Below are 13226 nucleotides of genomic sequence, written 5' to 3' on the forward strand. Positions count from 1 at the left end.
ATACACTAGGATGGCTTGGTAGAGCAGGAGGAATAAGAAAAGAGGTAGGTTCTGGTAGACCAGGAGGTGATGGTAACGATAAAGTCGGTGAATTTGGTAATGCTGGAAATGCAAGAGGGGACGGTAAAACTTGAAAGAAAATTTTCGGAGGAGATGGCATTGCGGGTGGTTTCAGAAGAAGCAGCAATGTCGTAGTAGTTGAAGGTATCGTAGTAGTTGAGGATGTCTGAATGTGGAATGTCATTTTCCGTTTATTGTGCATTGTCCAGATAATTAGGTATTTATCAGCTTAATATAGAAACGCGTCTTGGCTATATATTTCTGCTGTCAGAAAATATGTGCTTTATTTTAGCAAAGAAAATTAATTTCCATACTCGTGTAAGTATACACAGAAAATCATGTGATAAGCAAGCCTTGACATGAGGTTTTCAGCTATTTGGCATAGCACAACAAATTTCAAACAGAATTATTTGGACTGCCGCTCCATAAACATCTACATGTACGTATGTGTTTGTGTGATACTTTTCGTTTGTCCGTAAGCATGTAAGTAATTCAATAAATATAAATATAAAATATATTTGAATAAACTATGCTAACGACTCTCGCAGGTTTTAGTCTTTGGTGTAGTTAAACATTTGTGAGATCGTATTTGTGTGAAACCGGCAGAGATGTTTTAACGCTCGAATCAATACTCGCACAATTCGATAGCAAATATGCCGTATCTAGTTATGTGTAGTGGTACCTCGACGGGTAAGTTTTGTAATATGCGTGCGCCTTTATATAATTAAAGCTCTAATTTAATTTTATGGTTTCTAGCCAAGATGTGATCTCCTTGTTTCGACTCCTGCTGCAGGCAGTGTTGCAGTCCGTGTTCCAGTTCGTGCTGCAGCTTGTGTTGCAGCCCCTGCAGCAGTTCCATCTATATGTGTTCATGCAGTCCGTGTTGCAACGCTTGCTGCAGCCCTTGCTGTACCACGTGCTGCTCACAATGCTGCGGTTGGCCATGATAATGCAGGAGGCTGGGGGAGTCTTCACACATTGCCACGAAGATACACTTATACACAATCATATGTGTAGATGCCCGCGTACCACTTGGACTTGGACTTGAACAATGCTAAATGAATATATATGGACATATAACTAAAAATTCTCAACTGTTTGAATAATAAATACAAAATAATTCATAACTATTCAGATTTATTTTCCATTGTCATTCCTTTTAAATCATTTCAGTATATATATTTAGCAACTCAACTTAGAAATCCGAATTAAGCAGAAATAGGGTATTAAATTATAAATAGGGTAAATTAATATTAAAATCTACTCGAATCATATCAGCATAGGTCTACAAACCCACACACTTATATACCCAGTGTGTATCACACCTGAAGGATGTAGCAAACCAATTAGCCAAAATGATGCTCAGCTTTGTTTGACGTTCACAGCGTTGCTACAACAGGGTCAACAAAAGCACTTGGCTGATGAAGGCATTCCAGTGAACTGCAGTAGCTTGTTGATTGCTGTTCAATAAGCAGGTGCCAGGCCAAGCATGTGCTAAGCTACGGCCAGTCGATTAAAACGAAACCAGGTTGGATCAAACTCAAGTTGAGCCTCATATACATATGCATAAATTGTATGCAATAAATATATTGTATATGTAATGTATGTATTACTGAGAAAAACTTTCATTTGAAATCATATGTAAGGCTACAAATTATTTTAAACTATATACATATTGGATTTCAATGAGGTTCCTGTTGGAATTAAAGTTTAATAATTACCAAAACTCAAGATGAAACTTTGGCACGTCGGTATTTCAGCATCGCCAATATTTTTCTGAGATCTTGAATCATACAATGTGAGATTATCATTTGTTTTTTTTTTGCACATTCAACAGAGATTTGTCAAATGATTGTAAGAATAATATACCAAAGCCTTTAATGCATTTTGATTTCCATTTTAGCTATATGGTTTTCTTATTCAAACTTTATCAACATCTAAACGATTTGTGCAACATCCCGTTTTACTTCTCGCTAACACTAAATAAATACAATGTTAAAAGCGGCTCTTTTAACCTGTTACATTGACATAACATTAATGTATCCGGTATTTCCGTTTTCAATGGGGTAATCATTATTAATATCATTGGCAATGAGTTTAAAATGACTTCTACAAAATATTCGCCATCTTTGGAGTCGCGGTAATTGATGTTTGCGGTCCGCGAATAAAATACTTTTGAGATATTTCAGAAGGCGTGTGAAATTATTGAACAGCGTAAGCAATTAATCTTAATTAAAAAGGAGTTGCCACAAAATGTTCCATAAATTTCGTATGCCGCTCGCGTAGATGCTTTGAGTCCAGTCTTAAGCCTGTGCCGGACCGCCTATTTAGAATGTTCAAGGATTGTCAGCAAATCAGGTGCACTACGTGATGTGCTTTCAATAAAGTGCACGAAATAAAGCAAATCGTCGGTACAGAAAAAGAAGAAGAAGAAGGAAGACAAAAAAAAATACGAAAAGAAAAGAAAAGCAGAGAAAACTTTTAATGCGCTTAGACGACGAACGATACATAAAGTGGAGAATGTTGAACGGTAAATGGTAAACAACAGCAGAGGATACGATAGCCACAGCATAAAACTGTCCGGCACTTAAAATCCTACCCACCTGCTCAATTGCCCAACTGCTCACCTATCCAAAACGAACCCGTGCGTGAGCAATTTTTCTAAACGAGTCGCTTCAGGTAGGACCAACCAACAGCAGCACGTTTCGGGTGCAATACCAGGACATGCTACTAAAACAACAACAACAACAAAAGCGAGACAATGATGATGATGACAATGATGATGGTCGGTTGAGGATTATTGAAGTCTTGCCAACTGCGGTGAATCGACCTTTTTAGATGAAACATTAAATATTACAAAATACTTAATGCACTTCTGTGTTTTGAGTCTACTTAATAGACATTAGACGTTATTAGGAGATATTTCGCTAATGAAGCGCAACGTGTGTCGTCCCATCGGTCGACATTAAGTGAGGCAATACACGTAATTTTTTGAGTGCTCGCAGAAAATACCCATTCACTGGCCATCGAAAGAAAATTAATGGATGAAATATGTACAAATTCGATTCTTAAGCTTTGGAATAGGTACCAACTCTAAATTATTTATTTCCAGAACAGTAGGCGTAGTTAGCAAAAATTGATTGATGTACACATATTCATTGTAGAAATTTTCAATTCAGTCAGACAACAAATTGTTCATACATAAATTGCATAGTAACTAGTGTAGCCGTAGAAACTTACCATGGCTGTAAAAAATATTAATAAAATTAATAGTTTGAATTTGTTTGGATTTACCAAGAGGTTCCCAAGAGGTCAGTTCATGTAGCTAACTGAAAGAGATGCAGATATATAAATACATATACATATTTAAGACACTTTAACTCTAGGTTGGGCTCCACATCGCAACGTCACCTCGTATAATCAGCTGAAGAGGCATGCGCAGAAAAAAAATAACGCACCAAATTACTCGAATGTCTTAAGTAAAACTTCAGCGACCAGACAGGTGAATGAGGAAAATTCACGAAATGGCGTTCCATTTCATGGACGACAATTTGAGAACCAATTGGCTGCCGAGCGTATACGGCAATCTAATGAAATATTGAAGGATCATTATCTAAAGAGACGTCATATGCTACGAACGTTAATTTATGATGTTAAGAAACAGATTCCGGAATTTTCGAAAAAACTCAAAGGTATCATGGCTCAAGATACAGATGATACAAATGAAACAGTCAGTGCTGATATGATGACAACCAGTGACGATTACCCATCGCGGCGTTATAGACCAGAGGCGAAAGATGATTCAACGGATGACAGTGTGAAAACCTGGCATAGGAAACTCCAAAAGCGCAGGCAGATCGATTCTGATGTGGATGAGCTACCTGAGTTAGATGATTATTTGGCGACCAGACGTAGTCGCAATGCTGCCAAGGTGTTAAGGCCGCCAGATAGCTATAAGTATGGCGAAATAAAGCCAACTGAACTTAAAGAGCACAGACTTCTGGCCCATCAAAGGGAGAGAGTTAAGAAAATGTGGCAAATTGGTAAGTGGACAACGAGAAAATGCTTTCAATATTATATTATATATTCCGTATATCCTTGTAGGATCCAGACAAATTCCACGGTTGGAGTAATTAAATATTCATGACAAATATGGCGTACCATCAATTCTAAACTCATCTTGTTTGTTAAAAAAAAAAAAAAAACAAAAAATTTTGGAGCTACATATGTATATGTATGTGAGTGTATACATATTGACAAAATCTACTATGTTAAACTGTGACGTAATGCATTTAGAAGTGTTTAAGCCGACTGCAGCATATCTGCTAATAACCTGTGACAAAAAAAAACCGAAAGAAAGTAAAACTGAAAAACAAAAATGTAATGCAAAATCCCCGTGTTGTAAAACGTATTATAATTTAACGACAAAAATATACGTATTTTTGAAATCTGTTCTTGATTTGGTATATTATTTGATAGGCGAATTAATCTATAATAACTAATTGAGCTTACCTTAAAAACCTTAATTAAAAATTTAAAGAAATCATTTCGAATTTACAAGTTAATTATAAATGAAACTGCCATTAAGTAAATGTGTGCACGACCCATGCAGGAAGAAATGTAATTTTCCAAAGATTGACATACCTTTAAGTAGAAGTCCGAAAATGTTGGCAAAACAATTAGCAAAGCATTTGAGTGGTTAGCTTAACGCACCACTTAGCCGCTCGGACTGCTGCTGCTGCTGCTGGTGAGTTTTCATATAGCAGAGTTTGGTTATAGCAGAAGCTGCCATTTGTGATAAAGATACCTCCACAAGCCCACACACGCACACATTAAACATGGTCGAAAAAAAATTAATTAAAACTTACCTCAATGAACTGACAGCCAATTAAAGTTTACGCAAGAGACACGGACAACAAGTCGAGCAGCAAGAAAAACAGTTGAAACGTGCACGAGAAGGTGACTCTCTGGAGGGTGAGAAAGAGGGTGGGGGGGCGGTGGCGGTGTGACTGTGTCGATGTAGGGGTAGACGTTGAGCAAATGTAACATTCAACGCGCCATTAAACGCGCTGTAGATCAGAGCCGGGACGAGCAGCGTGAGGAGAAGCGAGCGGGCGAGGAGAGACACCGTTTATTGGCCAAAAGCAAACAAACAAAAGCCAACAGAGACCAAAAGCCAAACAATAAGCAGCAGCAGCAGCAGCAGCAGCAGCCGCAGCAGCATCAGCAGCGAAACAAAGGCAAACGAATAAATACTAGAAAACAAAATGGAGTGCGCATCTCCAGCCCAACGACCTACGCCGCACCCACCCACCGGTCCACCAAGTGCTGCCCCATTGCCTACTGGACAGGATGTGACTTGTTTGTCTTGGACTTGAGCGGCGGCCGCTGCAGCAGCAGCAGCAGGAGCAGCAAAACAATTAACAATCTCCGTTTGTCGTAATTGACTCAAATGAGCGCAAACAATAAATAAAACAGTAACAGTAACGAAGAGAGGGGCGTAATGGCCAAATGGGGAATGGAAATGCTAACGGTTGCCGTAGCAGTACGTCGCCAAAGAGAGCAAAACAAAGCCAAAAAGCGTTGACAATGACGATGTCGCCTTTGCGCTCACGAACCGAAATGCCCTTCAGCTAGCGATGGCAGATGCCAGATAACAGATGACAGATAAATACCAAGTGAACGATAACAGTTCACATTCTCTGCAGCTAAATAGAAAATATTGCTGAATCGTAGCTGATTGAATAACAATAGAAGCCATTAGAGGTCACATGAGTCCTCGAAATTCGCAGAAAAATATACTCTAATTATTTATTTTTCTATACATTCCATAATAATTAAAGTGTTAAATAAATGATTATTTTATTATTAGTAATATTTATATATGCTATAATGCAAATATAGCATATAGAATATAAGTGTATTTTTTTAAAGAATATTAATAGGAATAGGAAAATATTTTTCTACATAAAAATCGATTTAAATACAACATTATTTAATATTATTAAACTATAATTTTTTTTTTTTTTTTTTTTTTTTTTTAAGCAATATAATGGGAAGGTTTGTTGTTTTATGGATCTTTCGAGCTGCGAATTTATATTAAAATAATATAAAATACTCAAATATACATTTATAAAAATTGTATTAAATTGTATTTATTTTTAATCATATTGCTTGAGTGTTGTTGTATTGCTGGACTGTTGTATTTGCTTGAGAATATATTTCAGGCAACATAAATTATAAAGGCCTTTGCAACTTCTATTTTATGGTCCTATCTTACAGCTAAATTTTATCACTTACATATAATAAATAAATTAAATCATGTTGTATTTATATCATAAAAATTAATCATATTATATATACATATATATTGGTATATATATTATTTATATATGTACAACTTTTCATATGTTTTGTATATAAAACATACATATACGTAAATTTTTATTGAATATATAGATATATAGAACGTAAGTATATTTATTTACTCATACATCAAAGCACGATTTGTATACCATACATAATGTATCCAACAAACATCATAGTAAAATATAATCACTAACTGCCAGCGTAAATTTCATTAATATCGTGTACTTTCTCCTTTATTGTCACGCTGTCATCTCTGGTTAGAGTTAAAGCCATTTCAACCACTCCAGCCACCCACATGTCCGTCTCATTTCTGGGCTGTTGTTGGGCTTTTGGCTTGTCTGACCTATAAGCGAGCGCATCTGCACGTAGCGTTCACGTTCGCCTGCAGAGGAATCACTGTACGGGCTGCATTTTTGTCATGCCTTTTGCTTCGATTGTTTGCACAGCTTGTCAGGATTTCCACTGTCAGTCGTCAGTGTTAGTTGGCTGCTTGCTGGCTTGGCTATGCGGGAGCTGTTGAGTCCTGTAAGTGGATATCTTTGGCTAAGTGCAGCCTGGGTGGATGCCAACAGTTAGCCACAGCCAAAACGCTCTACATTCTGCCCAACTGTTTGCACTACAATATTGTATTTTTAATTATTCAAGCTACGCCTCTACAATGGGCATTATATTTCCACAAGTCTGTCGAGTGCTCAGTGCTCTGTGCACTGTACACTGTGCAGCAGCAGCAGCAGTACGATGGACATTATATATTATGTTCCTCGGGCTACTTAACATCCTCTTAAGTTGCAAATAATGACTGTCAAACACACTTGACACTTGATTCATTGTGTTTGCAGTATAATTAAATAAAGATGTTCTATTCCCAGTGTTGTATAATTTAATGACATCCACTTAATCCTTCATGAACAGATGCGACATACAAACATACTATATATAGGATATTTTCTAGTCAGTCACTGTCAGCTAGCATACGAATTAAAATTTGTTTGAAACTCTAATGTTGAATCTACTAAAATATGCTAAATATTTGAAAAAATAAAAAAAAAAATTGCTGGACATTTTTTATTTTATTTATGGTATAACTTAAATTACAGCTGTGCTCTACGAATGTTTTAAAATAGGGTATATGACAGCCGAGTAATTTAATTTAATTTATATTCTACATTATTTTACATTATTTTACAAACTCATTTATGCTTTTAATGCTCAAAAAGTTTAAAAAAATTATTTATGATAACAACTTTCTCAAATATATGTATAAGTAGTTAAGATTTTTAGTATTTGACGATAATTATATTCCTTTCCATTAGATGAGAATAATGTTCCTACTCATATATGAATCACTTAACGTACTTACCAACTTTTGATAGTAATATAATATTAACTTTCAGTAATGTAGTATTTACAAAAATATATAATGCATATAGTAATATCTATACATTAATTTTATTTTATAATTTTTTAAACAATATAAACAAATAGTTCAACATTATTATCAATATACCAGTACATACAATGATATTTTTATAGCTATTTGGGTACTTCCAGACCTCCAAGTCATAGTATTCAACTATTTCAAGATACCTTAATTTTCCAAAACCAATATTTCTGAAATGGAATTGAATTGTGTATATTACGCAATTACGAGCAATGCCACAACTGGGGCACTCGTCTAAGTGGTAAAAGGCTAAACAGCTTTCGGCTTCTCTTCTACTACATGTCTGTCAGTCTATCTACCGTTAGAATGCCTTTGTGTGCATGTGTGCGTCTGTGTTAGTGTGAGTGTTCCATAGACCAATTATGCGCACATTTCATGCATAAGAAAATTCAATTCCACGTTCATTTGCACATGCAAATCAAATTTATTTGCGGCAAGCACTCGGCACTTATGCAGGACGCGACAGGACGTGGCAGGACAAGAAGGCAAGGGGGAGACGCTACCACAGATGGCGGGCATGATGACATGGGGCGGGACACGGGGTGTGGGGCATGGAGCATGCCACTAAAAGTAACTGAAGCTGTCGCCTGATTGTTGCTGTTGTTGCACTCGTTGATGCCGACGGCAGCAAGAAGAAAACAAGTGGAAATTTAATGGTATCCTAACAGATCCACTAATAAATATCCTACAGAAGTCGAACTTCGATAAAGCAAATGAAAAATTTAAACTGCAAATATAATGTACAGCTAAAAATATAATTATCAAAATTTATTCGTTTGTATATAGCCTACGCATAATATACCCAGCTTTTAGTTGGGCTACAGGGTATTAAATATTTCAACGCGAACTTTGCAAATGACGTTGATGATGAGTTGCAGCCGCGAAGAACTTACATCACGAGTGTCTTCTTTCTTATTCTCTTTCCCTCTCAGTATCTCTCCTTTTTTTCACTCCCCCACTTTTGGTGGCCTTTATTCATTCATGCCATTTTCAATATTGCATTCAACTGTTAATGTCACGCACTTGAAAAGGCGCTGAAGACATTTCAAATTCTCAGACACTCTTCCTCAACCCCTGCTTGAGTTGTGCATGGAAACGCCTTTCAACGGTATGTTAATTTTATTGCTTTGCATTATAAGTTGTGTGAGTTGCTTCATCAGCAGTTATTATAAAACACTTAATAAATTAATTATGTATTGAGCATAATTGATGAAAAACTGATTATCGCTTACCAATTATAGATAATGTCAAAAATATCACACTTTGTCCTCTTCGTTTTTTCCTCGCGCCCTCTCTCTCTCTCGCTCTCACTCACTCTCCATTTGCGGAATGCATTTTATGGAATGTCATTTTCATGTTCGGACACAAAATTTTATTTTATTTTATTATTTATTATTAACACATAGCTTTATGCTAACTTTTACACATCTTTGGCAACCATATATATGTATGTATGCATGCATCTAAACTGGCTTCACACTAACACAACAACAGTTTAAATTACACAAAAAAAACACTGCTGCTCACACTTTCACACATAGATGAATGCAACGCTCAGTCCACAACTCTCACGCTCATAGAATCCACAAAGCGCACAATTGTGGACACTGTCTGTCTTTTTTTATGATCCGCTGCATTAGTATAAAAGATTCGCGTTGCTCTCACTCTTCAGCTTAAAGGTTATTAATTGTAGTTATTATTGCAATCAAGAAAATTCTTGTAGCCACCACTTCTGTATTTATGTGTATAATCTGACTTTGTTTCAGCAAGCGTCTAGACTGAACCAGCTTCACACTAACACAACAGAAGCTTAGAATACACAAGAAGCTTACCTGCTCTGCACTGCTCGCACCATTGCACAGTATGCATATGTAGCAACTGTGCAAACTTACTCTCACGCTCACAGAATCCACAATGCTCTCAGCTCGTGGACGCTCTCTGTCCGCATATGATCAGCATTCATACATACATACGTACATGTGTAAATAATTATCTCTGCTCTCCTTTGAGCATCTTTGGTAGTGAATAATTAAGAGTATATTGAATGAGTATAAACATGCAACTAAACCTTATCTATATTTTTCTGTAAGTATTATTGCTAATATTCAGTTGTATTTAAGCTTTTAAAAAATTTAAAGAATTTCCTTTGTCTTATTATTTGCTACTTTTGCCTCCATTTCCGATTGGAAGCCATTTTTGCAACTTAAGACTTAAACAATGTCCGCTCGATTGGCGCTGAGTCAATATGGCAAGCGACTGGCGATCCATTAGAAGCGCTTTTAAATTATTGAAAGCCAGGCAAACACATATATATGTATGTATGTATATACTCTCTTTTTTCAACTTTTGGCTAAAACGCTTAGCTTTGGGTGTAGATGCGGGCGGTCTTATCATTAGCATATCTACTCTCCTTTCCGAGGGGTAGTGGCATGACCGGGGGCGTCGGTTCAAGTGGCTTAGCTAAATGTGTCGCGAGGATTTGTTCGGCTTCACTTGCCCGCACCCTCGTCCACGTCCACGCTCTTGCTCTAGCTGCGCTGCTCTGCTGGGTTCAGTGTCAGCTCTTGTTCTTCATTGTTTGCACGCGAGTTTCCGCCGCAAGGCTAATGTGATTTTTATTGGATTTATAAACTTAAGTGTCAACTTCCGGAAGGACTTGCTGCCCGAATTCGCTCTTTCTCTCTTCCTTTCTCGCTTCCTTACGGCCACTCTTTTTCTTTTCTTTTAGCCCAACTCCAGATTGCGTTCGCTTTGACTGCAATTTAAGTGAAAAATTTAAACGCAAGCTAAACTTGCCTTTTAGCTTCCGAGTATAAATATTATGACTTGGATTTTCCATTCCAATCGAATTTGCATTGTTCACATTAAGAACCAAGAACTTGGGCTTGGACTTGGACTTGACTCGGTTTTAGCATATTGTAATAGAGTTCTCGACTCACCCACATGCTGCAACTGACATTGCCTTTGAGTTTGGCAGTTTGTTTACAAACTTTGTTCGAAGTTCGACTTCCTGTTTTGGCTGCCTGCCTGCCTGCTGCCTGACTGCTTGTCTTCGTGTCGTTCCCTGTTCTACGTCTCGAACTGTTCATTTGTTTTAGCATAATTTAATTATACCTTAAATTAGTTGAATTTTCCTGTTAGTTTCCCCGTAATTGAACTCAGGCAAGCCAACAAAATTTACCCAAATGCAATTTACCATTTTCGCATAGTTTGCATTTCTCGAAGAACTTGAGCTGCAGCCCTAATTAGGTTTTTAAATACTAATTACTACGAATCTGCAAATGTCGGCAATTGCATTTTGAATGCCCAAAAATAAGAGAACTTGACACAGATGGGACTAACAGCAGAACAAATTCCGATTGAATTACGGTTACAATTTTTATTTTATAATTGTTACGTCAGATTATCTCTTTGTTTTCTTTTTATAGTAATTATAATTTTTTGTTCTGAAAACATTTGAGTTCATATAGGTAAATAATAATGAATGCTTATTATTGCCTGTTCGCCCGTCTTTAAGGGGACCTTTTGGCCAAGCAGTCTCGACTAGAGTATAGAACAAAAAATATATTATAAACAAATTCAAAAATTTATATATGTATGTACATATATTAAATAATATACAAATTTATATTTTATTTTTTTCTACTTTTATTCTAGTTATTTCATGAGAAATTTAAAATTTGTTATAACAATGATTTATATCCTCTTTTTATTCTCCTTCAAATCAACCGAAAAGTTACTTCAGCTTTTCATAACGTACAGCTGCCTAAAATATCGCAGCAGTTGATTTTTCCCATAAATACATGCACAGAGTCACAAAAAACCATGTATGTGAACAAAAACACATGCAAGCACAAACATGTGCATATAGACTCTCTTCAATTAGCATAATTAATTTCATATTTTAGGTTACCCCTAAAATGAAAAAAAAAAAACCAAATATGGTCTGTCCATATTCATTCAGTAAATGAAAAAGCGAGCGAAGGAGACAGTCTGAAATATGTATATGTATTAAAAAATACCTTTGCCGATGCCATCAAATATCATACAAATGCCCACAAGTAGAAATGAAGTTCGTTTGAATCAGTGCAGCTCTTGACCGAGTCCAGTTTCTGGAAATTTATGGAACATGTATAAATACTTCTACTTTTAATGAAATGTGTAAAAAATAAATAAATAAATATAAAAATTATAAAATATGAAATATGAAATATAAAATTTAAAATATAAAATATAAAATATAAAATATAAAATATAAAATATAAAATATAAAATATAAAATATAAAATATAAAGTATAAATATACAATATAAATATAAATATAAAATATAAAATATAAAATATAAAATATAAAATATAAAATATAAAATATAAAATATAAAATATAAAATATAAAGTATAAAATATTAAATATATTAAATATTAAATTTAAAGCTTTAAATATTAAATATAAAAGTTTTCATGCGCTTTACGCTGTCATACAATGATAAGAAATGAATAGATATATAAATCCGGAAATGCTAACTACTAAAAATCTGTTGAGCACAAGCAAAATAAATAAAGAAAAATCGAGCCACAGCGAACTCCAAGTATAAATTGAAAAAGAAGAAGAAGAAAGCGCCACAAAAAATACTCATTGCACATAATTTGTGCATTGAGTCATAAGGCAAAGCAAAGCAAGGCAGGGCGAAGCTGTTTGGGCCAGCTTCTGGAGTTGGCCAAAAACTAATGATGACATATCGATTGGTTGATCCATCTCCTGGTCAGCGCTTTTCACTGAGTGGGTGGATGGCTGGCTGGCTGGGTGTTGGGAGCTGTTGCCGCATCTAATGAGCGACCCATTCGCAACTTTTGCTGACTCGCTGGACTTCGATTTGTTTTCATTTACTTGAAAAGTCCGTGGGCGCGTCTATCTAGTCTGGCAGCTGGTCCGCTGTCTCCAATGCGCGGAAATCATTAAAATTTTCCGGCATATTTGGCAAGCAGCATCAGAGATTGTGGCCGCAACAAAAGGCAAAAGAATGCTTCAGAAATTCAATAGCCCACAAAAGCTTTTTGGAGTTATTCCCTAATATTATATATATAAATATATATATGTATATATGTATATATATATAATTTTTTTTACTTTGGGAACTTCTTTTGGGCATTGAAGTGTTCTCTGCTGGGCCGGGGCCAACAGTGAACAAATCGCTTTTAGCCTTTTACGAAGTTAGCAAAACGTTGGCCGACAGTTTCCTCAGCTCTTTCTATGTTGTTCCTGCTGATGCTCCTGCCCCTGCCCCTGCTCCTGCTCCTGCTCCTGCTGCTGCTCTTGCTTCTGCTGTTGCTGTTCTTTTCCCATATTTTCCGTTTT

General features: G+C 36.0%; 1 protein-coding gene and 1 long non-coding RNA gene across 3 annotated transcripts; both read left to right on the forward strand.

The window, feature by feature from the left end:
- The first annotated feature begins 394 nt into the window (after positions 1-394).
- Positions 395-1187, forward strand: LOC115564088 (uncharacterized). Its single transcript, XR_003980536.2, has 3 exons — positions 395-543; positions 609-750; positions 817-1187. It is a non-coding gene; the product is annotated as an uncharacterized LOC115564088 (long non-coding RNA).
- A 1979-nt stretch (positions 1188-3166) lies between these two features.
- Positions 3167-4512, forward strand: LOC108658474 (uncharacterized). Of its 2 annotated transcripts, none has more exons than XM_089258218.1 (3): positions 3167-3371; positions 3432-4103; positions 4165-4512. In XM_089258218.1, exons 1-3 carry the CDS (start codon positions 3302-3304, stop codon positions 4191-4193), a joined length of 771 nt encoding a protein of 256 aa, XP_089114344.1. In that variant the 5' UTR covers positions 3167-3301; the 3' UTR covers positions 4194-4512. The 2 variants fall into 2 exon arrangements, with proteins under 2 accessions (XP_089114344.1, XP_030243835.1); XM_030387975.2 differs by having other exon boundaries at positions 3447-4103.
- The last annotated feature ends 8714 nt before the right edge of the window (positions 4513-13226 follow it).

Source organism: Drosophila navojoa, chromosome 3 (assembly GCF_054131105.1).
Source record: "Drosophila navojoa isolate 15081-1374.11 chromosome 3, UAZ_NAV_1.0, whole genome shotgun sequence".
NCBI lineage: Eukaryota > Metazoa > Arthropoda > Insecta > Diptera > Drosophilidae > Drosophila > Drosophila navojoa.